The 24,777-nt window shown below is 40.8% G+C and overlaps 1 protein-coding gene across 2 annotated transcripts in view; it reads left to right on the top strand.

The window, feature by feature from the left end:
• The first annotated feature begins 1,892 nt into the window (after positions 1 to 1,892).
• Positions 1,893 to 24,777, top strand: part of LOC146718300 (transcription initiation factor TFIID subunit 4) — a 110,110-nt gene continuing 87,225 nt past the window's right edge. The window contains exons 1-5 of one of the 2 annotated variants that reach the window (XM_085446145.1): positions 1,893 to 3,337; positions 4,716 to 4,888; positions 22,171 to 22,314; positions 23,470 to 23,622; positions 24,319 to 24,441. In XM_085446145.1, coding sequence (XP_085302271.1) covers positions 1,921 to 3,337; positions 4,716 to 4,888; positions 22,171 to 22,314; positions 23,470 to 23,622; positions 24,319 to 24,441 — 2,010 coding nt within the window. In that variant the 5' untranslated portion in view covers positions 1,893 to 1,920. The remainder of the gene's footprint in view (positions 3,338 to 4,715; positions 4,889 to 22,170; positions 22,315 to 23,469; positions 23,623 to 24,318; positions 24,442 to 24,777) is intronic. The other variant, XM_085446220.1, reaches the window with a different exon arrangement.

Genomic DNA, 24,777 nt, shown 5'->3' with positions numbered 1-24,777 from the left:
GCCTAGTCAACTAAAGTCGCCTCCTTTTCCTCTTCCATCCCTTCCACTGTTTCCTTTGCTTACAAATAGAAACGAATGATGTGACAAATATATTTTTAGCGGTACTAACATTTTCGATACAGTTTTGGCTTTTATTTTGTAATTATTATAATAACATTTCCTCAAAGGGATTAAATAAGTCACTAAATAAGGATACTTAATACAGGTTTGAAATTTAACCACACAATAATCTCACGATATTACACGAGATTATATCCGGAGGTTTAGAGCAGAAAATTTCGCAGCCATTAAACAGTCTACATTTTTTACGTGTCTCCCACAGCTGTGATGACGCTGTCCCTGCAAGGCAGTTCATTTTAAATGAAAAATAATAACAACGGTTATTTTTATTTTAACGTCAATGTCTTTAGGCAGAGGCTTCTGAGCAGTTATAGTTAGGCTAACTCAAACTAAATACTAATTGTGAAAACATTTTACTTAACCACAAATAAACAAATAAACAAAAATCTAGATTTCTTAAAATAATCAGAATAAATAAAAAACAAAAAACAAAAATAAAGTAAACCCCCCCCCCCAAAAAAAAGAGGAAATGTCTTTAGCTTTAGCGTTTGATATTATGCCAATAAAACTGAAACTAGTTATTCCCTGGCCAAACAAATTCATAGTAATGTCGTGGTGATGTAATGTTGCAGTGTTGTGATTTATATTAAAAAATAATGCTTTCAGTTAAATTGAAGTTATTTAACGTTACTTATTGGGTGTTTTGTCTTGTTTTGGCAGAACATAAACTGTAGCTATAACTGTACAAAATGTACAAACATTTCAAAAAATTATAAGAAAAAAAAACTCCATAATTATTGCTTATAATATTATTATTTTAGTATTTAACTTTAAATATTACTGTACTTTTTACTAAAATTACTGTACTGTACTTAATATAATATACAACTTATTACAATCTTTCAATCTACAACAATCAAATACAGCTACCATATATATATATTTTTTTAAATTTTTATGGTCATTGTTGTTGTTATTTTAACTACCAATTATTCCTGATTCTTTTCTCATAATGTCATTTCATTTCAACCCTGCACTGCCTTGCTATGTTGAGCCACTTTAAAGAATAATTTAATAATTTATTTATTATCATATTTATTATTAATATTTATTATCATATTTTAAGAAATTCTAATCTTATTATTGTATGTTGGATTAAAGACATTTTAATTTAATTTAATACTTCATATTTTTATTTAGTCATATTTTACCCAATTGTATTTATTTTTTATTTCATATTAGTTATTGCCAAATTTCTTTTTATTTGATCTAAGATACAATCCTAATGATTTAGGCTATTATTTTACAGATTGTGTTAACTTCATTTTTAACGGCTGTAAAAAAGTAATTTACTAACTGTTTGGATAATAAATGATATATTTCCCATCTTACCTTTTGCAAAGGTAAAAGAAAAGATGCACAGAAAAGGGAAAAACAATACCAAAATCAGACCTAATAATTATATAACTTCTGTGTAACTGCTTTGTTTCAGATCTGTTTTATTTATTCATTAACTTAGTAGCTTTATGTACATTATAACTGTCTTATATCGTTTTAAAATAATCTTTGCTTTCTTCCTGAACCTTTTTCTTATTTATATATCATTTTCATTAAATATGGTCAAAGCTCCTCATATTCTACTTTGGGATGGCGGTGTAACTGCACGGTACTTAGTATGATTACTAATTAATACTCCGTGAAGGTAACACATAATAAATAGGATACAATAACCACAGACTAGGACGCCCCTTCCTCCATTTATACCCCCCTTATTTGATGACGTCAGCTCCATTCCCACAATGCCTAGTAACACGCAGGCGCATTGTAAAAAAAATAGAAGACGGCTATCTGTGATCAGAGATGGCGGGCGCCTCCGACCCCCTGGAAGATATGCTCTTTTCGGAGGTGGATGAAAAAGCTGTGAGCGACCTAGTGGGCTCATTGGAGTCACAGCTTGCTGGACAAAGCAACCCGGCTGGTAAAGCAGACGAAAACGGAGGCGCTGGCTCTGTGGCCCCCGCTAACCATCACTTAGGAAAAACGCTACCAGCTCCAGTGAGCACCACAACACTAGAACAACAACAACAACAAGGACGCCGTAATAAAACTGAGATGCGCCAGGAGATCAACTCTAAAGACGTTAGCCCGGATAAGACTGTCACATCTCCTTCACCGGGCTGCAGCCCTTCTTTTGGCGAGCCTTCCACCACTTCGGGTGACTGTGTGAGCGCCACTAGCAGCGGCTCGCAATCACATGGAGCATCCATCACAACACTGACTGCATCTGGTGTGTCAACTTTGGCATCTCTGCCGCCAGCCAGCATCAGCACCACCACATCCAGCCAGGGCTCTAAGGTTACCGTGGGCACAGGTGAGACGTCGACGGGAGCAACCCCGCCGAGAAAACGCATAACGACGCCGCGGAGGAGCGCTTCGGCGCGGATAAAGAGTTTGAACGGCGCAGCTGTAACAACGCGGAGGAACAGCAACACAGCGGTGGTCGACAGCGTTAGCCAAGTGGATACGAGTGCAAGTACACCAAACTCTGGACGACCCGTCACAACCTCTATTAACACTTCGACGTTCACCTTATCCAACGCGAGCCTGCCTGTGGGTCAGTCGGCTATTGCTCTCGACAGGGGGACTCCTACTATTGCTTTGCATAGACTCCCGAGTCATATTGTTGCCAGTATAGCCCAGAACGGCAACGGGACCAGTGTTTCGGCCTTGGTCCAGCAGGGTGCTCGTATAGGACCCGTTACCTCTTTAGCTTCCCCGGGGAACCAAACCAAAATGGTCACAGACACTGGGGCTTCCAAAACAGACGATTGTCAGTCCAAAATTGTAATGTTAACCCAGTCTAGCGTTGTCAACTCTGTAGTAAATACTGTTTCCACTTCCTCTCCTCCTCTTCCTCCTCCTCCTCCTCCTCCTTCTACTTCTTCATCTATTGTCACACCAACAACTACTACAGCTGCAGCAACAACAACAATAACAATAACTCAGCCTCTGAACTCCATCACACCTGCTGCGTGTGTTACAGGGATGGCAACTAGTTCAGTATGTGGAGCTGGTCAGACCACATCGGTGACCACCACTATTACTATGGTTAGGCCAACAGCTCCCTCTCCAACACCTGCTGTGGCCACATCTGCACAGTCACAACCCCGTCCTGGACTTACAGCCCCACAAAGGATTGTAACCCCCCAACTGATTGTCAGACCGCCTCAGCAGCAGACCACCATTCAGCTGCCCCCTGGGTTTACCATCCCACAAGGTAAGGTTAGCAGGAGGGCTAACAACCAAGCCAGAGAATCCTGGTTGTGGTTGTTAAAAGGACTCTCCCATAATAGAAGATTGTGTGTGACATCCTCTGGATTTTCCCTGGCTCAAAATAGGCCTTTGGGCATGAATAATCTACATATATGTATGGCAAGGAGTGTTGTACCTTACATAACAGAAGTTTGTGGATTTCCATGTTATTTCTGATCATTTGCTAAATAAATCTGTGTTTTATGTTTGACTAAATGTTTAAGTAAAATATTTTCATTACAGTCCTGGTGATTTTCATTTACACAAAGGTCAAAGTCAAAATTTTTTGGAAACAGGAAAAACCCTGATTTTCTTGTTTGGTTTGTTTGTTTGTAATTGGAAAAAAGATAAAACCGGGGTGAAAAAGACAGAAATCAAAGTATTTATACAGATAGATGCAATAAGCACTAACACCTTGTGTGTGTGTGTGGTAAACCTAGAGCAAAAAACATCAATTTAAATGTTTATTTATGCAGGATAATAATAGTACACTGAAGATGAGTAGAATCACAAAAGACCTCTAAGGAAACTTTGAGAGGCACAGAGAAATGCTTTGGGCAGCTCTAGTGTGCAGACAGTGGCCACTGATGCTTTGAGACTGCAATATGTTGTCAAAAAATATTTGAGTAGATATTGTTTTTTTTATGTAGCTAACTTTTGTTATTACAACAACAATTCAGTAGTCCAGGATTCCAGTAGTTCAAATTATAGCTTACCCAATAGATGAGCCATATTTATATCCCTAATTTAGCTGTTATATTTTAAACAGTGTAAATTCAATAGAAGCTCATATTCTGTACTTGTAAAGGGGCAGGTAATAACAGAGGAAAGTGGTCATAATGGTTTTTGTGCTGCACTGCTTGAATGAGTCATCTGACCTCAGAAATAATAGCTCAGTTACATTTTCAAGAGCATGATCAGAACATGCTGTTAACCTTACTATTGACCTCATGTCCTTTTCTCTTTATGGAAATTCTGCAAAGATAAACAAATGTGTAATAAAATATTTTATCACGGCCAGGTGTGGGGTTATAATAACTGCAGTCCTGGTCCTTTAAAACGAAGGGAGAGTTTGTGTAATTCGCTCATGATCAGAGCCTGAAGCAAATACTTCAGTCTTTGATTATAATATGTGCACTACTGTAACATCTTACAAAGTCTAGATCCTGTCATGAAATATTACTTTTGTAAAATTGCAGTGTTTTATAAGGTTGTAGTGCAGTGATATACCTGCAGTATAACATGTGAAATATACAGTATTTTTTTTAGTGGCTGCTTTAGCTGTTCTTCTGCGGTATTTATGTTGTGGTGTTCTCTAATTTATGTTTCCTGCTCTTCCTTAGGTATGGTGTTGGTACGCACAGAGTTAGGACAGCTGGTGATGGTTCCCCAGCAGGCTTTGGCTCAAGCTCAAGCACAAGCACAAGCTCAAGCCCAAGCCCAGGCCCAGAACAACATTTCTCCACGACCTGCTACCCCCACCACAGGGACATCCTTCAGAGTAACCTCTCCACAGGTGAGACCACAGAACCCACATGATAGCTGGCAGCTGTAGACTCTCACTGCTGCAACCAACGGCACACAGTGTTGCTGTTCAAATGAGACAAAAGGAAGGAGAAAGACAGAAAAATCAGAAAGATTATTATACTCATTTGCAACTCTACTAGTGTAGCGTTGCATTGGTTTAACAGTTTAAAATTATCCATGTTGTTAAACTAGACCTTTACGCTGGCCCTTGTTCAGTTGTTTGAAACAAGCCATTAGTTTTGCTTCTTCAAGCCAACCTTCTGATTGGCTGCCTCTTGCAAACAGATGGTTTGGTTTGAACTGCGAATAGGTGGGGCCAACTTCCCATTTGATGCAATTTGTGATTCTGGGAATTTGGCAGCTATCTTGAATCTTGAAGGAGCAGACACCCATAACTTTAAATTCACTAGTTAGTGGGACATTAAAAATGCATGCACTAATTAAATCCAATACAAAGCTCTTCGAAAGTTTAGTAAATCTTCTCCAAAATAAGGTTAAGAATTAAGTTTTCCTGTCAGATTGTATTCCTAGTACTCAACATTACAGCTTCATTACTGGCTCAGTCCAGAGAGCTGATGTGAAAAAAGCATCTCTACGTATCCCACCAGAGCACTGAACAAATGGCATGCCTATCAATGTGAAGGATATAGTAAGCCAAGAGAAAGTAAAACATACATGCACCTACATTTTTCCTATGATAACATTTGCCACAGCACACCTGCTGTGACTGCCTACCATTTACATGGATAAGTGCAAAAACAACTAGTTAAAGTTTCCTTTTCTGGGTGCTGATCTGCTCTTAAGTTGTGTATGCACTGGAAATGAGTTGCTTGTCAAGCATCGCTTTAAAACTGCCTGCTGGTCACTCGCAGATATTCCAGGCTGTAGTGTGGATCCTCTAATGTATTTAGAATCAGAATCAGAATCAGAAAGGGTTTTATTGCCAAATGTTGAGCAGGTTTACAACATTAGGAAATTGCTGGGGTACTTAGTGCAAAACATACTGTCAGACAACGCTTAAATAAACATAAAAATAAAAATTAAAAGTGCTAAGTAGATAGATATATACATGAGTGCAGGTGGTGATCAGTGCCAAACATGGAATGATGCAGTGAACACAGCGTAGGGTCATGTGTAAGTGGTGGGAACAGTCATACGGTTATTGTTCATGTGTCCAACAGCAGAGGGGAAGAAACTGTTCTTATGGCGAGAGGTTCTGGTGCGAATGGACCGGAGCCTCCTGCCTGAGGGGAGCAGGTCAAACAGACTGTGTCCAGGGTGAGAAGGGTCAGCTGTGATCCGAGCTGCACGCCCCAGTGTCCTGGAGGTGTACAGGTCCTGCAGAGATGGGAGTCTGCAGCCAATCACTTTCTCAGCAGAGCGCACAACACGCTGCAGTCTCTGTTTGTCCCTGATAGTGGCTCCAGCGTACCACACGGTGATGGAGGAGGTGCGGATGGACTCGATGATTGCAGTGTAGAATTGCGTCATCGTCCGTGTTGGCAGGTTGAATTTCTTCAGCTGCCTCAGGAAGTACATCCTCTGCTGGGCTTTCTTTATTTTTTTTGACACTTTTTATTTGTTTAGGAACATTTTTATGCAACAAGATAAAAGAAAAAAGAAAAAACAGAAACAGTATGAGGTCATGGGAAGATAACATACACCTGTACATACATCTGCACATCCACACATACATACGTCAACAAGTCTGCATTGCTAATTCTATGCATCAAAGGGTGCTGCCACAAGCTGTAAAGTCCAGCCATTTTCTCCACCGTCTCCTTCCCAAATCTCCCTGCAGTCGCAGAGTGAAAGTCGTCATACATTCCATCAATTTGACGTCTTCCACTATAGAGGTAAAAAGTGTTACAGTGGGAGGATCTCTACAGAGCCAGCGTTTTGTTATGGCCTTCTTCGCAGAAGCCAAGAGAACTTTCAGAAGGTAAACATCATCTGCAACTAAATCGTCTGTAAAATATCCCAGATACAATGAGGTAAATGTACAAGACACGTGGAATCCCAACACCTCTGTAATTATCTTCATAACTTCTGTCCAGAAGGGTCGTATGAGTGGGCAGGACCAGAATATATGACCGTAATCAGCCATGACTTCCCCACAATTCCTCCAGCAAAACGCAGGTGTAGCACTGAATTTAGACTTCTGTTTAGGCGTTATGAAATAGCGTATAATGTTCTTCCAGCAGAAGTCCCGCCACATGTTGGAGTTAGTCGTGGTAAACTGTGTCTCCAGATCTGTGCCCACCCATCTTCTGTAATCACAATGTCCATTTCTTTTTCCCATTTCTGCTTTATGTAAATCGTTGAGTGCCCTTTGAGCTTAATCAGACATTTATACAGTTTACTTATCAAGGCTCTGTTACTCCCAGAGTCATAAGCATCAATGAAAATATTAACAATCAAGAAGTCTCCACGGACACAGCTCTTCAGTCTTTTGCCAATATAGTCACGGAGTTGCAAGTATTGAAAAAAGTCTTGTTTCCCGAGATCGTAAGTCTTGCATAGGGTATCAAAAGCCATAATTTTAGATTTTACAATAACCAAACACCCAGCAGTGATTCCATGCCACACCCATTGTTTAAATCTACTATCGTGGGAAGCAGGTAGAAAATCAGGGTCATACGCTGGCCACCTCAGAAGTTTTATCTCTTCCTGGAGTTGCGCCTGCTTGACCACTCCCCTCCATATTTTTAATGTAAAAGTGACCCAGTGGCTGGGCGTCAAGGTATCGTCCAAATCAGAAGCCGCGTGACCAAGTCTAGACTGGATTGGCGTGTCTGAGAGAGACATCTCAATAGTCTTCCACCTCGCACAAAAAGATGGATTACACCAACACACCAAGGACCTCAGCTGAGCAGATAAGTAGTAATTCCTTAATGAAGGTAGAGCCAAGCCCCCTTTGTCTTTCGGCAACTGCAAAGTAGAGAACTTCACCCGTGGTCTTTTGTTAAGCCAAATGAATCTCGAAATCTGCTTATTCCATTCCCTGAATTGCTTCTCTGGAATTTGAATAGGTAAAGCAAGAAAAAGATAGAGTAGTTTGGGGAGAATATTCATTTTAATTATCTGTATCCTGTTGCCAAGGTCGAGAGGGAGCAAGGCCCAAATGTTGAGATCGCTATATATTTCTCTATTAATACGACTGTAATTAATATCGTACAGTTGTGTCAGATCTCTAGGCAGAAACACTCCCAAATATTTGATAGCAGTTGCCTCCCAATTAAACTTGAATTTTGCCAGTAGTGTCTGGTCCGGAGAAAAATTAAATGACAGAACTTGAGTTTTTTTGACATTAAGGACATACCCTGAATACAGGCCATATGTTTCCAACATCCCCATTAATACTGGTATACCTGAGCTGGGATCCATGATTGTCACCAAGACATCATCTGCATATAAACACACCTTGTACTCGTCCCCTCCTATTACAATCCCTTTCAACGATGTTTCCTGACGTATAGCCTGGGCTAGAGGTTCGATAAACAAGTTGAAGAGGTAGGGGCTTGCTGGACACCCCTGTCTACATCCTCGTTCTAAAAAAATAGTATCGGAGAGGCTACCGTTAATTTTTATTCTGGCAGTAGGGAGAGAATAAAGAGCTTGGAAACATCTTATAAACTCGCTACAGAAACCAAATCTTTTCATCACTAGGAAGAGGAAGTCCCAATTCACTGAATCATATGCTTTTTCAGCATCTAAGCTAAGAATAATTGAGCTTTTTTTCTTATTATTAATGTGTTCGATGATGTGTAAAGCTCGTCTAATATTATCGTGGGTTTGTCTATTTTTCAAGAAACCCGTTTGGTCTTCATCAATCAAAGAAGGCATTACAGCATCCATTCTTCGCACCAAAATAGTTGTGTATAGTTTATAGTCTAAGTTCAGGACACTTATAGGCCTATAAGATTTGCAGTTTAGTCTATCCTGTCCCCCCTTTGGCAAAACCGATATGAAGGCCTCCTTCCAAGAGGGAGGTACCAGACCTCCTTTCAAAATGTAGTTAAAACTAGTTTCCAACAGGGGAAGAAGGCTTTCCCTCATGGTTTTGTACCATTCGGCAGGGAGCCCGTCGGTACCTGGTGATTTATTGGATTTAAGGCTGGAGATAGCTTTAATTATTTCTTCCCGAGATATTAAGGACGTTAACTTACTATTTGCTTCTCGACCAATCGTAGGCAGGTCTAAGGAATTCAAAAAGTCAGTCATCTTATTTACATCACCCTGAGTAGATTGACTATATAAGGATTTGTAATACTTTTCAAACGCTTTTTGAATTTTATCCAGGTCAGTTACAACATTGTTACCAACCGGGTCTCTAATCTTATAAATATTATTTTCAGCTTGCTGTTTTCTAATCCGCCACGCCAACTGCTTCGCCGCCTTAGGCCCCGCCTCATAATACCTCTGTTTCATGAACCTTATGTTTTTCTCTACTTCTTCGCTCAATATCTTATCTATCTCCTGCTTAATCTGTCTGATCTGGTGGGTTACTGTAGTATTTTTATCCTTTAGACCTGACTGTTCCAAGGCCATTAATCTATTCTGCAGTTGTAACAATTTTTGTGACTTTTTCTTTTTAATCATGGTCGACCACGCAATTATTTTACCTCTGAGGACAGCTTTGGCTGCATCCCATACAATACTGTGATTTGTCTCTCCATTATCATTGTCCTGCAGGTACAAGTTAAGATCGGCTGTCATTTGTTTCACAAAAGCGGGGTCATTTAACATACCGGTATTTAGTCTCCACTAGAGCTGGGCGATAGAACGATAACGATATGTATCGCGATATAACTTTTACTCGATAGAGAAATTAAGCTATCGCGATAGACCTCGCCGCTCTTGTCCTCTTTAAAAAAAAAAAAAAAAAAAAAAAGGTCAGCCAATCCAAACTAAGTAGCGCAGAGCCGAACCAATCACAGCCGCAGCGTCACGTCGCGTGACTTGTTACGTACAGCACAAGTGCCAAGCCACACGTGTGTTTGTTTGGGAAGCAGCCAGCGGGTAATGGAGGAAATGAGTGTGCCGACTAGAAAAATCAACCGAGCGTGACCGAAGAGAAAACAGATGATGGTTCCAATGCCGGAGAGATTGTCGAACGGAAGAGCCATAGAAGTTCCGTAGTGTGAAGGTATTTCGGCTATTTCAAGTCTGACAAAAAACAGAGTAGCGTGCACTGTAAATTGTGCCGAAAGCAAGTCTGGAAATACAATAAACTGGTGCATGCGTCACACTGTGCGCCACGTTATTGTTTCGGTGAAATGAATTTCTACAATACTGTTACTGTTAATTCTACTCTCTGCAGTGTTTAAATGCTTACATATACACAGTTACTGTCCGTCCACACATACGACTCGGTTCTGCTTCTATGCCGCAGCTTTGTTTACTTTTTCCCACCGAGGCTTCTAGACTTCTGATTGGCCAACATTTCTGCACGGTTAGGAATCTAGTGCCACCTGCTGCTTTGGCATGTTCATAGCAGCGTTTTCCTTCATTTCTGCCTTTATGTGTGGACAGGATTATTTTTTTAAAACGAAAACGGAAAATCTCCGTTTTCAAAAATACCCGTGTACGCGTGGACGTAGCCTCATTCTCTGACTGGAAGCACTAATTCGTCATTCGGCTTTTGTCGGACTAAAGTAACTGTTAAAACTGTTTGAAAAGCTAAGCTATACAACAAGGAGAGATTGAGAATTTCCTTTTAGTTCTCAGTTTATTTGATATTGACAAAAGTTAGTCAGTTTTGTCTGTTATTCTGTAAAACAAACTAAGATTTATTTTTAGAATTAATATTTTGTTTCTAAGTGGAATTGACAATTTAGTCTGTTTCGTTTGTTCTGTTTTGAAACTTAAACGCTTTAGCGGCTGCCTTTTGTGTAGTTTGCAATATTTGCCTTTATTTATCTGAAAAAGTCTCATGTTCCTTAAGTACATCTACCCTGTTGAACTTATTATGGGAAATAAATATTTAAATAAAAACAAGCTGCTGATTATTTCACATTTTACTTGTGAGCAACGGCACATTTAAATCTTACAAATATAGTTATTTGGCTTATATCGTGATAGATATCGTTATCGCCTGAAATGAAAAAAACATATCGTGATATGAAAAAATCTCATATCGCCCAGCTCTAGTCTCCACAAAGTTGTCTTCCGTGTCCCGTCCAAATGTAACGTTATATAAAGTCCACTGTGGTCAGAGACATCTCTTGGACCTATTCTGCAATCTTTTATCCTGTGTAAATCCCTATTAAACATAAAACAGTAATCTATCCTCGAATACACTGAGTGTCGAGCAGAGTAAAAAGTGAATCCTGACGCTGACCCATGGATAGATCGCCACACGTCAATAAGCCCTAATTCTGTTAACATTCCTTTAACCCGTTTCCCTCCAGACGTGCTTTTCCTGTCCCTATTATTTGAGTCTAATCTGGGATTTAACAGTAAATTAAAATCTCCTGCACAAATAAGAGTTCCCACCGTTTCCTTAGAGATCAAATCAAATATCTTCTTAAAGAAGCTTGCGTTGCTTCCTGGGGGTGCATAGACATTTAATAGTGTGACCGTCTTATTCTCTATTCTACCTTTTACTAAAACAAACCGACCTTCCTTATCACTTATAGTAGATATATGTTCAAATTTTATTTTATTTGAGATAAGGATAGCTACTCCTCGTTTTTTCCCGGCCCTATACGATGAATAAAATGTATGTCTGAAACCCATCTTTTTTAATTTCTCATGTTCTGCATTATCTAGATGAGTTTCTTGCCAATATGCCAAGTCTACTGTCTCCTTTTTCAATTTGGCAATTAATTTGCTTCTTTTAATAGGGCTATTCAGGCCATTTACATTTAGTGACAGCATTTTATAGAAATTATAAGCCATCAAGTGGATATGTGGAATACAACATAATCAACCCAGACCTCAGAACATCACAACCAGAACTCACTGAACAGCAAACACACAAAACATTAACAGGAGCTTCCAATACAAAGGATATAACAGTATCCTTTGACATTGAGGGGACTGGCCACAGGGTGGGGCCCCTCATCCGACAAGAGGGGAGTGACCGACAAAAAAGCCAAAAAAGGGCAAAAAATAAACGAAACAGTCTCTTATCGCTACTAGACATAACGTGGTGGTTCTCTAACCATGTCCGTAGGCACCAACCTAAAGAAATATGAATTCTGAAGGATACGAAAGTCAGTGTTCCTGCGGTTAGATTATCAAAACTCTACCGCCAGCTATCTCACCGTTGTCCCGCCATCAGCTGTTCACTCGTCTGCTGACACTTTTGCTTGCTCCCTCCGGAATGCTTGGAGTTTTTCCCGCACGTGCTGCTGGAAGCCGCCCCCGCAGTGTGCTGTCTGCGTTTCCCAAGGAAGTAGCTGCTTTATCGTGTCCTCTGTCATCCTGTTGGTTTGGTTCCCCAAGGTGATCTTACCCACGGCTATTCCCCGCTTTCTTAAATCCTCGGCAGCTTGGCTCGCGGTATTATATAGGACATTGCCTGACGCATAAAACACTCGCATCTTACTTAGTGGTGTCTGGAAACGGATCCCGTTGTCCTTCAAAGCCTTCTTAACTGGGATATATTCCCGTCTCCTTTTCTGCACTTCCAGAGAGTAGTCATGATCGAAATACACCCGTTTGTTTTGGATATGTACCCCTTTGTTCCACGCCGTGCGGAGAATCTCTTCTTTAACAGAGAACCGGAGGAAGCGCACTATTATTGAGCGTGGTGGGGCGTTCGGGGGTGGTTTCGGTCCCAACGCGCGGTGTGCGCGCTCAATGCCGAGAGCACGGTCCGGGCCGAAATCTTCGCCTAGGTGTTCTTTGATCAGATTTTCAACAAAGGTAGTCACCGACGAGCCCTCCGAGTTTTCCGGTACGCCGTAGATCCGGATGTTCTTGCGTCTAGCGCGGCCCTCCATATCGGACACCTTTTCCTGAAGCGCCCGTTGATTTTCCAACAGCTGCACAAGTGTATCCCTAACACCAATGTCCCAGCGTTCCGAGTCAGCCTGGTGGGCTCCCACTTCAGGTCCTGGGTGATGGTGGTACCCAGGAAGCGGAATGAGTCCACAGTGGTGATGAGGGTGTCAGTCAGGATGATGGGGGGGAGTGGAGCTGTGTGCTTCCTGAAGTCCACAATAATCTCCACTGTCTTCTGGGCATTCAGCACCAGGTTGTTGTGGCTGCACCAGGACACCAAACGTTCAACCTCCCTCCTGTAGGCAGACTCATCCCCGTCCAAGATGAGTCCACCGTTCGAGATGAGTTACTAGTAGGTCATATGTTAATCAGCTGTGTTTTTCACTCTCATTAGTAATCTCTTCAGTTCCTTGCATCAAAGTTTATTGCGCGTCCACCCACTTCGCACTTGCAATTGTAGTTATTTTCTCTGTAGTCTGAAGTCGTAAATGTTATTCAGTTTCTTTGTCTCTGGTCACTAAGTCACCATAAATCACTTACAGTGTGTGGAACAGCTGTCCTCTTGGGTAAGGAGGACAGAGGTGGACCAGCCACCAACTTTAGCAATTGAGTGTTCTTCAGACGATTTCTAATCAGGATTCTTCTCATCAGGTTGTTGTTTGTTTGTTTTTTTTTACCTGAGCCATAGTGCAGAGACTTTATAATGTATGTATGTATTTATTTATTTATTTCCATTGTCACTCATAAGGAAACACTTCTCTGTTTCTTCTTTTTTGGTATCCATTTGTTGAACTTCATCCACTTTTTGGCTTGCAGCTAGCAGCACTCAGTTTAGAGTCATTCTTATTCAGAAACCTACACAAGTGGTGAAATCTAAACTTGCTGACACACATTATGGGTAGAGCACGCAGGAGGTAGGAACCTGTAGAAAACTACGCGTGTTAGTTACACAAGGGCTCATTCTGATATTACTCTGACTTTCTACTAGGAAGCTGGCAGGTTAAAGTCCATTTAATGTCTGATCTGACATGTCTAGACATTTGCGCTCTCACACTGATAAAATGAAAAGGTGAGGTTTTAGCCTTGGGGAATCACTTTTACTATCCCGACTTCAGTGGGAGCTCATTCATCTCTGTGGAGCCAGAACAGAGAAGAGTCGTAAATGACCCTGTGGTTTTCTTGAGTGATGGGATGACCCAAGGGATATTTGACCGTGACTTGGAGGTAGGAAGGAGCTGCCCTTTTCTTGGCATGTAGATAAGCAGGAGAATTTTGAATGACTGGAAGCCAGACAGGTGTACATGGAAGGAGAACTGTGCAGGAATACAAGTACTAGGCAGACATCAGCTACTTGGACTAATGGTAGTGGCCTTATGGCACAAATGTTGTCTCCAGCATTTTTACTAGTCTGGGGTAATTTTCGCATAAGAATTTTGGACAATTTAGAAAGTGTCCGGGTGTTTTCATCAGTTATTTTGTCTTGATGTCCATTTCACATGCACTGCTTGAAATACTCTGTGGTTTAGGTGTAGGAACTATCTGGATGGAGTGCACAGGAGGCAGCACATATAGTGTCCACTTGATAGGTCTATTAGGTAATTGTTTTCTTTTTGTTTGTTTGTTTGTTTGTTTAATTTAAGGGCGATCGTGGCTCAAGAGTTGGCCGTTCGTCTTGTAATCAGAAGGTTGCCGGTTCGAGCCCCGGCTCGGACAGTCTCGGTCGTTGTGTCCTTGGGCAAGACTCTTCATCCGTTGCCTACTGGTGGTGGTCAGAGGGCCCGGTGGCGCCAGTGTCCGGCAGCCTCGCCTCTGTCAGTGCGCCCCAGGGTGGCTGTGGTTACAATGTAGCTTGCCATCACTAGTGTGTGGATATGGGTGGATGACTGAATGTGTAAAGCGCTTTGGGGTCCTTAGGAACTAGTAAAGTGCTATACAAATACAGGCCATTTAATTTCGGAACTGACAGGTTTAAGACTACATTTGATACCTGCCTACTCGCGTGGAACTCGGTTGCCTACTCTTCCTAGAAGAGTTCAGTCCCTGCGTGAAAAGAGGAGATACCTCAGAAGCCTCACTGTTGAGGATAGAATGCAAGATGGCCATCTTTTATTGCAGTATTTGCTGCAAATGCTATTTTGTTGTTCAGGGTCACTCGTAGCTTCCTCGCCAGCTGAGCGAACAAGACATGAATGTATGAGTTACGACTCTTAATAATCTTAAAAAAAAGACCCGAAAACAGCCGACTCCTAGCTACTGTGCTGTGACTGCTCGCTGCTCCTGAAACGTTAGGATGGAGCTCAGCGATATATCACATCACATAAAGCAGCGAAAGCATCTGAATGCAGATGTGCATTTTGCTTTTGGGTAAATAATTCTGCAACCTTCAGAAAAAGTTAGATGGGATTTATTTTTTTTAATAAACAAGTAAATAACCTGCGTAGTAAAAGGTGTCCAGATGTTGTTCATCTATCAATGAATGTCAGATAAATGATTGAAATGGAATCGTATGTTTTCAGTGAGACAAACAGAAAAACAAATTGATTGCAGACATATAGTAGAATTAAAAAAAACCTCTAAATGAATATCAGATGAAACAGAAAGGCCTGATGGTAAGAGTGATAGAGAGTTTGTATAATTTTTTTTTAGCAGCGTATAGAAAGAAAAGGAGATGTTTCACTTTAAAGCATATTTAAAATGCCATAATAATAGAATTCAACAGATGTGTATCTTTACTGTACCTCTAAAACCTGCTGATATTCCACTCTGTGCAAACTCAGCTTACACCAGTGCCATGCATATGATTTACTAAGATTACAAAAACATCGAACTCCAATCCTCATGGGCACATTTCAGGTTTCTTTCTCTCCAGCTCTGCATAATTTCCGTCAATGTTAATGCCACAGGTGGTGACCTTTGTAAAAGAATAATCTGACTGATGAGATTTGAAAAACTGTGATCTAATTATACGTGTGTTCACACAGTCGATGTTGGGTGGGCACCTCCTCATTAAATGAACACTTTATTAGTTGTAGACCCTAATTGGGGTGTGATTAATGCGTTAAACTGTGTAATTATAACAAAAGAATATCCTTGATTTTTTTAATCTATAGATTAAACTGAGATTAATAGGTGAATTAATGTCTCAAGGCTTTTTAATGACTCCATGGGGTCCTCTCATCAAAATTTAACGAGCTCCTGAATCATTAATTGGAATTTGCTTATTATCACCTGTGGATCCATCATTCATTTGATAACTTGAGCTTGTGCTGGTGGCTGTACACCTTTGGAGCTTAATTGCTTTTAATAATGAGGTTACTTGATAGTTGGTCCCCCACAGTTCTCTTTAAATCAAGTGGGACAGCTGAAATGGGCTGGTGACAGCAGAGCACTAATAGAGCTGAAATGTGTGCACAGCTTAATATTTGAGCGTGTTAATGTCTCTGGGCTAGTTTTTCTGTTATTGATCTCAGAATGCAAAACACTACCTCTGCAATGTGAGATGGTGTGTTTTATCGTAGGCCATTTTGGGTGAATATTGTTCCCAAACTATTATTACTATTATTACTAATAACTATTATTCCCATTCCCAAACTACACCCCAAATCTGTTAATATTCAGATATGCGGAGCTGGAACCAGTAAAATCTCGATTATTATGAAAAACCTGCAATCAGTTGTCTAACTGGTTAAATTAGTAGTTGCTTCAGCACTTGTATTGGTTTAAATACACAGGTTTTGTCTGCGTGTAAAAAAACAAAACAAAAATGTTGGCACACCACAGAGGATTTGGCCTTACTCTAAAGAAAAGTCAGCATGACTGGGATATTTTTACCAGTTTTTTAAGAAGGAAATACACTCTTCATCTTTTTTTTTTTCAAATAATAGGAATATGCATATACCAGTTATGTAGGGTGAAACCAGCTTATAACTCTAACTATATGTAGACTAGTCATGCTTACCTGCATAGTTATTCCCTCGAGACCTGTTTTTAACCAGGAAAAAAATCCTGGTACACACTCAGTGCTACTTACAAATTGCTAGTACTGGGCTTTTTAGAGAGTTTGGTCCATTTGGTCATTTGTCAGCTGCACATCCATGATTGGAATCTCCAGTGCTACTACATCCCAAAGGAGCAGTACTGCATTGAGATCTAGTGACTGTGATTGTGATTGAATACAGTGAACTCATTGTCATCTTCAAGGAACCAGCTTGACATAATCTTGCTAGAAGCAACTTTCAGAAGAAGGGTGCGCTGTATTCATAAAGGGATGGACCTGTGAGCAGCAATACTCAGGTAGGCTATGGAGCTCAACGTGTGCTGAAAGAAATCCTGAAGGCAGAAGGGTGTTGAGCCCCGTACTTGGAATTTGTGCTGTTAAGTGTATATCAGTTTTTTTTCCTGGTTAAAACATAACTTTAAGCGATAACTACACTGGTTTACATATAGTTAAATTAATATTTTTCATCTTAATTATCTGAAATTTATGCCTGTTAAGTGATAACTCAAAATATTTTGGCCATTCCCATCTGATCTCTGGGCATTTTCACCAAGAGAACTGCCTCTCTGAATATTTTCTTTTTCACACCATTCGGTGTATACTCTAGAGATGGTTAGTGCGGGAAATTCCCAGAGGATCAGCAGTTTCTCAAATATTCAGACCAACCTGTCTGGCACCAACAACCATGCCACGTTCAAAGTCACTTAAATCACCTTTCATCCTCATTCTGATGCTCGGTTTGAACTTGAGGAGAATATTTTCTATGCATGCCTAAATGTTTATTGCCATGTGATTGGCTGGTTATGATTGGTTCATATCTGTTAATTTGCTAAATCTCAAAGGTTTAAATCTAATATAGCTAGTTGTTGTCTTCCCCCCCCCAGGCTTTCAAGGTTGCACTTTTCATTATAACCCTAACTGCAAAGACAAAAGATTAGCACTAGAGGGCAGCATTTCATTGCCTATTTTAACTTGACGTGTCTTTTACTCTGAATTTTGATGACTGTTTGTAGTGTTTGCTGATCACGTTGGGCTATGGTAAGATATCCATTCATGCTACCTTATATGATTTCTCTCAGTTTTACAACTTTATATGAAATTAAAATAGAGACTGAAGAGAGTTTCACTGCTCTTACATAAGGTGCAAGAAGAACTGATGTTGAATTTAAGCCTATAATGTTATATACATATAATGCAAAGTATCGTTGTAAACTTTAGTGTTCAGGTGTTTAGTGTTATTGTGCTCTATAGTGGGTAGTATTACATTTTCAGGTAGGACTGAACTGAGAGACATAATGTGATATATTTCAAACCTAAGTCTAACCTCAGGTGCTCTGTTACTTTCATAGTGTAAAAAACTGTAAACTGTGAATCAGAGTCAGTGTCACACAGAGCATGGTCAGACATTCATCTCCTTAAACGTCATGAACAGAATTCTGCATTAGCTGCACAACAATCCTCTCTGCTCATAGTCAGCCAACCTATATCCACCCTGATACGAACCCTTTTCAAAAGAAAGTCGCAGATTGTCATCGCCTCTCACAGTTGATGACAAATTAGTGGGCTGCGGCGTTGCCATCTCGACAGGAAAAGCAGTAGCAGGGAAATGAAAGGGAATGGTGTTTATTCCCAGAGCTCAACCCCTCTGTCGGCCTGTCACTCTTCCCATGACCCTAAGGGGAGAAACGGAAGGCATCCTGAGCTTCCTTCCTTCCATACCTGTTAAATCATTCATCATCCAACTGCCTGATTATTTTAAAAAGCTAACAAGGCTTTGGTTCTCAAGTGCGTTTGTGTGCGTGTGTCTGTCTGAGGGAGAGAGAGTGAGCGAGAAAGTGGCATAGCTAGCGGTGGGATGCACCCTGTGGCTCTTAGCATCACCCTCCTTACCCCCATCGCCTCATCTCTCATACACTCACTTCCTCCAACTCTTCAGTGTAACATTCATTTGGATCCTACTAAACTTTTAGTGGAGGCAAACCCCCTCCTCCTTCTTTCTTATCCCACTTCTTCTCCTCTGCACTGTAGTCTTTGTTTCTTTTCTTCTGTCTGTGACAAGTGCAGTTAATCGTGTGCACGAATTTGTGTCTGTTAGCGTGCTTTGGTCTGTCTGTGAATGGAAGGCTGAGTGCCAGAGGTCAGGGTTGAGGCCCTCCTGGGTTGTTTTGACTAATAGACAGGGTAGCAGGGAAGCAGCCAGGAAGTGTTTATGAACGTTTGTCTGTGTGGTGTGTGTGAGTAAGAGATGAACCTCTTTGGCTTTGTGGCACTTGGCACTGTCCTCCTCATTCGTTCTTCTGCTTTTCATATGTTAGCAAACAATCTTAGGTTACGACACATTTCAGCACTAGCATGAATCCTTTTATAAATGCTGCATTTGTCAAGTTCCATTCATTCTTCCAGTCTTCATTCAATTGCGCATACCGTATTTCGATATGTCACTGTGCTTTGAACCTATTCCACAGATTTTGCAGCCTAACCTGAATTTATACTTCATGCTAGTATGTAGTATGTTCATGCTACTGTGCATCTGATTTATTCAGGTTTTTCAGCCTTCTAATAATCTGTGTGCCCGTAGTTTGCATTTTTATGCCTGGGTTAACAACAAAACAAGCTAACATACCTAAGAAATATTTGAGTTGTCTGAGTGCTTTTGGCCCTGCGTAAATATGTGATGAAAATTTTTGTTTATAGTACAAACAGTATGCATGTAAACATCCTCAAATTGCAACTCGGAGTCAGCAATTTAAGCTCCCAGTTAATGTGTCATTTGAAATCTAATGAGCTAGAGTAATACGGTACTAAAGAGAATCTGCTGAAATATCCCTAAACATAATTTATCTGTATGAGTTGAGTGATTAATTCCTACTTGTGTATTCTGTGTGATCCTTTTGCACTCATTGGTTTTGTCTCTGTTATAGTAAAGTGTGCCTTAATAAATTGCTTGCAGTATTGCCTTACTTTTCTGCAACAACTTACAGTGGAAATTCTAGACTGTATAAAAGCATAATAATAAGAGGAATGTTTTATACAGTCATTGACACTTAATAGTGAAAGGTGAGTTTCAGAAAAGTCATATTCATTTTTCTGTTTAATTATTTGTTGACTAACCCATTTGTGTGTTTGTTAGGTCTTCTATTCATCCATTAATTTGCTCATTAACTCACTCGTAGTGCATATCAAGTTTAATAAAACATTAAAATGCGATGGTCAGGTGTGTTGTACACAAATATCTGTGGTCTTTTAAATGTAGGCAGGTTCAAACTTTAAATCTGATACTGTTAATATACTGTACTTGATGCCCTTTGTTTTTACATATTTTCCTTGGTGCCAACATCAAGGTTAGGTGAGTATTTAGATGCTAATATCTGTATTGGTTAAACAGATAGAGGACCCAAGCTTGAAGGCTTGAAGTGAAGGAAGAAAGGATTTCTCTTTTTTTTTTTTCATTGTGGCAATGTTGGTCATCATTCAGCCAAAATTGTCACCTCGCAGAAGAAATTTGGCAATATATATTTCAATTTAATTCAATTTAGTGTTATTTATACAGCACCAAATCACAAGAACAATCACCTCAAGTCACTTTATGTTTTAAGGTAGACCATACAATAATACATACAGAGAAAAACCCAACAATCATATGACCCCCTATGAGCAAGCACTTTGGCGACGGTGGGAAGGAAAAACTCCCTGTTAACAGGAAGAAACCTCCGGCAGAACCAGACTCAGGGAGGGGCAGCAAACTGCCGCGACCGGTTGGGGTGAGAGAAGGAAGACAGGATAAAAGACATGCTGTAGAAGAGAGCCAGAGATTAACAAGTGTGATTCAGTGCAGGGAGGTTTGTCAACACATAGTGAGTGAGAAAGGTGACTGAAGAAATACTCAATGCATCATGGGAATCCTCCAGCAACATACATTCTGCAGCAAGAGTCAGTACTCTTGCTGCAGAATTTTGGATTAACTGAAGGCTTTTCGGGGAGTTTTTAGGACATCCTGATAATAACGAATTACAGTAGTCCATGCTTGAAGTAATAAATGCATGAACTTTACGTGCTATACTGGGGTCTCATCATCAGCCCTGTTTTGTGATTCAAGGCCACATCACCCCCTTGGTTCTCTTTGCCATGTTCGAATCCTGAGCAGTTTTTGTAGTGTGGCGTTATTCTTCCTGGGAGGCCACTGCTGTTGGGGAGTGCCTTTGCAATAATTGGGTGTGCACCAATATTTGGGTTTTTATAACCTCTCTGTCACCATGAGTCTCTGGACTCAGCTTAGGGCTAGGTGATGATCTATATTTTAATTTCATATACGATTTTGCTTTTGGTTTGTGTTATTTGTTGTATTACAGATCAAGAGCACCTCCAGGGTTTCTTTTGTTTTCAGTAGCAGGGCATTTTCAGTCCTCCTTAAAATCTCAGACTCACTCCAAATTTAGTTCTTGAGCTAAGATGATTACATAAATCTTTTTGTACAAAAAGTAACTTTTTAAGGTCTTCTGTAAGTGAACCTGTTGAAGGATCATTAATAGTTACCTGTCTGTTGGTTGTTCAGTTACTCTCCACAGGTCCGTGCAGGTCCCCTGAGCCTCATGTTGCACCTGTTAGCTGACAGCAAGTGATGGTTGTCCTTACGAAACAGCCTCCTTACTGCATGACCTTGTTTGCCTCTACCACATCCACCTATTTTTCACATGTATTTGCTTTTTAAAATTATTTTTATTTTTTTATTATATTCAAAGTTTGAATATTTCTCCTGTAAAAGGACACATTTATTTAGTCAATGGATAACTCAAGGTTTCCCAGCAAAGCATTTCACTGTAATGAAATCATCAGTGTTATTCCCTTTACCTGTCAGTAGTTTCAGTGTCGTCGCTGATTGATGTAGGTCTCCTCTGGAATCAGACCCCAGTAGTACGTCACTGTGAGCCAGCGCCACCTGACCAAAGTGCTTTCTTGAGTTAAATCTTCATGTCGACAACATGCTGCCACCTTCCTTCTTCTTTCCTGCTGTCATGACCTTTTCTCATCTGTCTGCAAGGCACGATACTGCTCTTTTCTTATTCTGTTGCCCTGTCTCTCTCTCCCTCTCTCACACTTTCCCCCGTCTTTTCTCTGGCTGCCATCCTTCCTCCTCACTCTTTTCTTTCACAGCTGAAACTGGCACAGCATCACTGTCGCTGTTTCTTCCTTTGTATCTTTTAAGGTGGCTTGTATTCAGTTATCTCTCCTGTTTCTCTTTCGTCACCTACTTCCTCTGATATATTTATTCTGAGTTCTGTCTCTTTTTCCTCTTCCTTTTTCTTCTGTTCTCCTTTTTCCAGCAATCTCCTGTGACCTCTCAGGCCAGCAGGCAATGTCCTTTGACCCCAGCCAAGATGGCACCGTCTCCTTCTCCTACTCCTTCCAGCCCTGCCCTACAGACTTCTTCTTCCTCTTCTTCCTCCTCCTGCCCTGCACTCCGCCCAGTGAGACAACTCCTCCTGACATGTTATTCAGTCCTCTGCCTGGCATTTTTTTCCTTTGCTATACCAGATAACTGCCTAGAAATAGTGCTGACTGAGTCTAAAGTTTACTTGAAGGTTGTGTACAAGCTGATAATTGACTTCTAGTATTTCGGAGGAAATTTTAGTAAAACCCTTTTCTGTATATATTATACCTGATGTAAGCACTAATACTCACTACTATAATTAAAATTTATTTAGTAACAGCAAAAAAATCATGGGGACATTTTTTTTAAGTATATATCAATTATGTAACGAAGTAACAACTTCCTGTTGTTACAGGAAAGAGGATCCTTAGATTATATGGATGTCAGGTCCAGTTAATTGCAAATACCTAGAAGAATTTAAAAGTGATTCCAAAACAAAAAGGGTCTTAGAAGGTCAAACCATTTATTTTCAAAGTGTGCAGACAAAAAAAGGAAAGTATGAGTCCCCTGCATTGATGCCCTAGCTACACATAATGCATAACCTGTACTAAATACTGGCACTTATTGGCAAGGAACTAGAACACAGTATCCTCTGATCCAGATCAAATTCGGATTGTTTTGATTTAACCAAAACTACACTACATAGTCACATCACAAATATAACTGTACACGTAGCCTTGTTACCATCTACAGTATATGTCACTCAAATGATAGGACCTTAATGTGTCCCCTTCATCTGGCTGTATTCACACCTGTATTTAGAGCTGTCCACTTATGACCACGTCACATAAGATGTATTTTATTGCCAAGTGTGAACAGGCCCTGAGAGATTTAAAAGAGGTGATGAGGGCCTTAGAGTGAGAGACTGCTGTTGGCACCTCATGAGCAAAATTGTGTATATGAATTTTATTCAACTGCGCACACATCATTATGGGTAGCCAACATTTGTTACAGATCTTCCAAGTCAGGTGGGTGACGATTTAGAAAAGCTTTGATGTGCTCCTGTGCTTCCCTGCCTCTAGCTTGTCACCTCCTCCCCTTCTTCCTCCTTGTCTGTTAAGAGATGTCCACCAAAGTAAGGACACCAGATGTGACAGGAGCGCTGTGGCGCCTGCCTCCTGTTCTCTGTGGCCTTGCTGGGAGCGAGGCGTCACGTCCTGTTTATCTCTCTGTCTCTTCCTTGCTCTTCCAGAAGGGCCCTGTGGCACCGGTCGTGGCTGTGACGGCTCCGCAGCAGACCCCCGTGGTTTTGCCTCCCCAGGCCCCGGCCCAGCCTGCCTCCCAGCCAGTGCAGCCTGCACAGCCGGGAATTGCCACGGCCTCTGGAGCTTCTGTCGCATCCCAGGTCTGTTTCCTTTGCCACACTGCCCTCCTCTCATCCTCCTCCACTACCGCCCACACGCCACCCTAAAGGGTGAGGGCACTGTCACAGCTGCCAGGAGGCTGGCTGTGTCACAAGCTCAGACCCGGACCTACAGCTACACCACGTCACACAGCTGGCCATGGACAAAGAGTCTTGCACATGCTTGCGCTCATACATTCACACTATTGTGTACTGACCCAAGGACATAGAAAGACATAGAAGCACAGATTTACCATGAAGTCACATGTATGCATATTCTCTCACACACACACACACACACACACACACACACACACACACACACACACACACACACACACACACACACACACACACACACCTGTCAACCCAGGTGCTACATTTTAAATGTCCTGAATGTAGACTATTCACTGAGTTGTGACAGATACTTTTCAGCCTCTTTTATCAGCCAAGTTAATTCCACTCTTTAAGTTAATATTTAAGGACATGCACCGCAGTTATAGGGCCACTTCCTCTCTGCTTATGTTCTGATCCATTGTTTTACACAGCGACTTTGAGGTTGGGATTTGGTAGTGGTGTCACTGGGGTTTTTGTGTGTGTGTGTGTGTGTGTGTGTGTGTGTGTGTGTGTGTGTGTGTGTGTGTGTGTGTGTGTGTGTGTTTTTTTATAGAAAATGAATTATTTTGTTGTCTTCAACAGGAAATGCAAGAGAATGTTAAGAAGTGTAAGAATTTCCTGGCCACACTTATCAAGCTGGCATCTCACAATTCTCCGTCCCCCGAGACGTCTAAGAACGTCAAGGCTCTTGTTCAGGACCTTCTGGTGAGCTTCACAAAACGCTGTTCATATCATATAGGAAAAACTAAATAATATCACTTGTTTAGATGGGACAATTTTGGGGCAAGTATTAGATTTACAAAAACTGCTAGGGACCTGCCGTATACCTCTTTTTTTTGTAGGCAAATAATTTTAACACCATGTTTCTCATGTATCTAACTAATTTAATGAAATCATAACATGGTAAGTGTGAGTCCATTGTTTTGGGGGTTTTTTTCCCTTTTTGTTTTGCGGTGTAACATATTTTAAATTTTACATTAAAATTGACACTTTTCTGTGTCGTTGTATTAAATATTTCCTACCTGTAGATGGCAGCATGAA

The sequence above is a fragment of the Copadichromis virginalis genome, linkage group LG1 (genome assembly GCF_057382275.1).
Source record: "Copadichromis virginalis isolate Kocher_CV1m ecotype Utaka linkage group LG1, C_Virginalis_male_GT1.1, whole genome shotgun sequence".
NCBI lineage: Eukaryota > Metazoa > Chordata > Actinopteri > Cichliformes > Cichlidae > Copadichromis > Copadichromis virginalis.
The sequence above is the reverse complement of the archived record's forward strand: the minus strand, read 5'-3'. Positions and strand labels throughout refer to the sequence as shown.